Raw genomic sequence first — 2,942 nt, 5'->3', positions numbered from 1 at the left:
TTGACATAGGTATTTTCCGCGGTTAGAGACAGCGGGTATCCAGCGCTCTCATTCATGGCTTCCGGCCATGACCAAGATGCAAGGGGAAAACGTGACAGGTGGATGGAAGCATTGTGATATTTGTGGGTTAGAAGGCGGAGTCTTTCGAGCATTGAACCTGATGGTGACGTCACGCTGCAAGGGAGGGGTTATCAAGTGGATGTGAGCATACATGCACTCTCTGATGTATATATTATAGAGGAACCGTAGAATGGGTATTCACTTTTGATTTGTGGCTGATGTGATCGCTCTTTTGAGCTGTTTGTGAATAAGACCGCCACTTTGAGGGACGGCTTCCTGATGGCCACAGAACGTGAGTAAGATAACCCATTAACACTTGTGTCTTTTTCATACATTATGTGGAATACCCATTTTACGTTGCAGTGAAACCCCTCTGACCTCTATTAAGCATGTTTTCCGTTTTAAGTGTTACTTTTTATGCGACAGTTCAGGTTTTAATCGTTTTCAGTCCAACATTCCCATTTTGGGAACATGACTTTCCTTTACATTCCTAGCTGTACATATTCAAATATAATGGTTTTATCGTGTTATATATATTTTTATATATATAATTGATCCTTATAAATGATGAAACAAAAAAATTTTGAAATTTTTCTTTATTTTTTGACTTACTTTTTCTAAGATTTTTTTTGAAAATTAGTGACCTGAAATAAACATTTTATTTCAATGAGAAAAAATTCATATTCTATTATTCTATTTATTTCATATATGCCCTGAATACTTTTTCTTCGATAATATATTGTATATATTATGATTTTTCTTATAATAATATTACTGTAAATATTTTTGTAACATGTTCCCAAAATGGGAACGTTGGGCACTTAGGTATGCTGGATACCCTGATTTACTCAATATCCTGAATGAACGTGTTTTGCTGCTGTCTGCTGAAGTTGACACAACAAGTTTAGTTCTGTAGACTAAACATCACAAGTGCTGGGTTCATAGCAGACAGTTTGGGACCAGTATCTGTTGAGACAGCACCAGGACAAGTGGAATTTCATCGCAGGTCTTCTATCCATGGATAGTAAAAGCTTTTATGGGTGAGTTTTTGGTAATTGAGATTTTATTTTTCTATTCATATTATAGTTCTCAAAATCATCATTATCATCATCATTATTATTGCTGTTGTCGTCGTCATCATCATCGTCATCAACATTATCATCATCATCATTCATCGTTATATGGGTGTTACATCATCATCACAATTTTCTATAAGAATAAATCTGCACTTCATATGCATTTATGTTTTGTGATACAAGATATATCTTACTGGAAAAACATAAGGTTCATAAATTATTCCTAAGCTGTTTTGATGCAATAATCTGAATGTTTTCTGACATATTTACCCTTTTATTTTTTCAGGGCAAATACCCCTCGAATGCACTATTGATTCCTACGTGATGCTGCTGAAGCAGTTACTCAATCAAATTCTAAAGACATTGATATCGTCATTCTACCTCCTCCTACTGGCGATCAGCCAGCTGATAATGATGAAGAAAATGAAGATGATGCTCTGGATAGAGAAGGTATGCCTGAAGAGATTAGTGGAGACCTTGAAGTTCATGAAAACGAAGAGGAAGAGGTCGAAAACTTCAGAGAAAAAGGAAGATGGCGTAAAAGGGAAAATCTGCCATTTGATCTACACTCAGTTCCTGCAGGTGATTGTGAAGCTCATTTAGGAAAAGGAATGTTTGAGATATATAAGCTGTTCTTCCCGGATGAGATCATTAGTCATCTGACCGTACAAACGAATTTGTATGCTCAGCGAGATAAAAACGACAAGGATTTCTGTGTTGATGAGGAAGATATGACAAAGTTTTTGGGATTAGTTCTGATAAGTGGATATCATAGTGTACCCTCTGAGAATGACTATTGGTCGACAAGTGATGACTTAGCTCTACCAATATTTCCTAACACTATGAGCAGGGAAAAGTTCAAATCCCTCAAGAAGTATTTTCATGTTGCAGATAACAATAATCTGGCAAAATAAAAAATGGCAAAGATTTTACCCCTGCATGATATGCTAAGAGATAATTGTCAAAAACATGGTATTGTTCATGAATTTCTGAGCATAGATGGATCAATGATCCCTTATCATGGCCATCATAGTGCTAAGCAGTTCATACGAAATAAACCTGTCGGATTTGGTTATAAGATGTGGATGATGTGCAGTGCTGATGGCTATCCATATAACTTTTCAATTTACTGTGGTAAGGATGAAAACAGGAAGCTGCCACTTGGATCCCAAGTCGTTATGGACATGTTGCAGCCAGTAGTGAATAAGGATTCACATGTCATATTTTTTGACAATTTTTTCACCAGTTATGCATTGATGGTTGATCTTACAAAACAAGACTTTCGTGCTCGTGGAACAATCAGAGAAAACCGTACAGAAAAATGTCATCTTTTGCCAAAGAAGGAAATTGAGAAAAAAGAGAGGTTCTTATAACTACAGATCAGATGATACGGTCTTATGTGCAAGATGGAATGATAACAGTATTGTTACAGTTGCCAGTAACTTCCATGGTGTCAGTCCCATTCAGAAAGTTAACAGAGGGGTTAAGAATGAAGGAAAAAGGACAGTGGAACAGCCATATCTAATAAGTATGTATAATAAAGGAATGGGTGGGTAGATGTGTGTGACAAAATGTTGTCAACCTACAGGCCGAAGTTGCGATCAAAGAAATGGTGGTGGGATATATTCTCACAACTACTGAATCTCTCCATTGTAGCTAGCTACAGATTCTACCAGCATGCGAATCCTGACTCTCGCGTAACCCATAAGGATTTCAGACGTGAAATAGCTCGTACGCTGGTAAAAATCCAGACAACCAGAAACAGACAAGGAGGGCCAACATCATCTGTACCAAGGGCAGTACGAT

At 37.1% G+C, this 2,942-nt stretch overlaps 2 protein-coding genes across 2 annotated transcripts; both read left to right on the top strand.

Moving 5' to 3' along the window:
- The first annotated feature begins 339 nt into the window (after positions 1–339).
- LOC136835477 (piggyBac transposable element-derived protein 2-like) lies at positions 340–2,050 on the top strand. The gene is made up of 2 exons (XM_067099041.1): positions 340–352; positions 1,473–2,050. The coding sequence occupies exons 1-2, from the start codon at positions 340–342 to the stop codon at positions 2,048–2,050; spliced, it is 591 nt and encodes a 196-aa protein (XP_066955142.1).
- Positions 2,051–2,053: 3 nt separating this feature from the next.
- Positions 2,054–2,509, top strand: LOC136835476 (piggyBac transposable element-derived protein 2-like). Its single transcript, XM_067099040.1, has one exon. The coding sequence runs from the start codon at positions 2,054–2,056 to the stop codon at positions 2,507–2,509; it is 456 nt and encodes a 151-aa protein (XP_066955141.1).
- The last annotated feature ends 433 nt before the right edge of the window (positions 2,510–2,942 follow it).

This window comes from Macrobrachium rosenbergii, chromosome 55, assembly GCF_040412425.1.
Source record: "Macrobrachium rosenbergii isolate ZJJX-2024 chromosome 55, ASM4041242v1, whole genome shotgun sequence".
Taxonomy (NCBI): domain Eukaryota; kingdom Metazoa; phylum Arthropoda; class Malacostraca; order Decapoda; family Palaemonidae; genus Macrobrachium; species Macrobrachium rosenbergii.
Note: the sequence above shows the minus strand (reverse complement) of the source record. Positions and strands in the feature narration are given on the sequence as shown.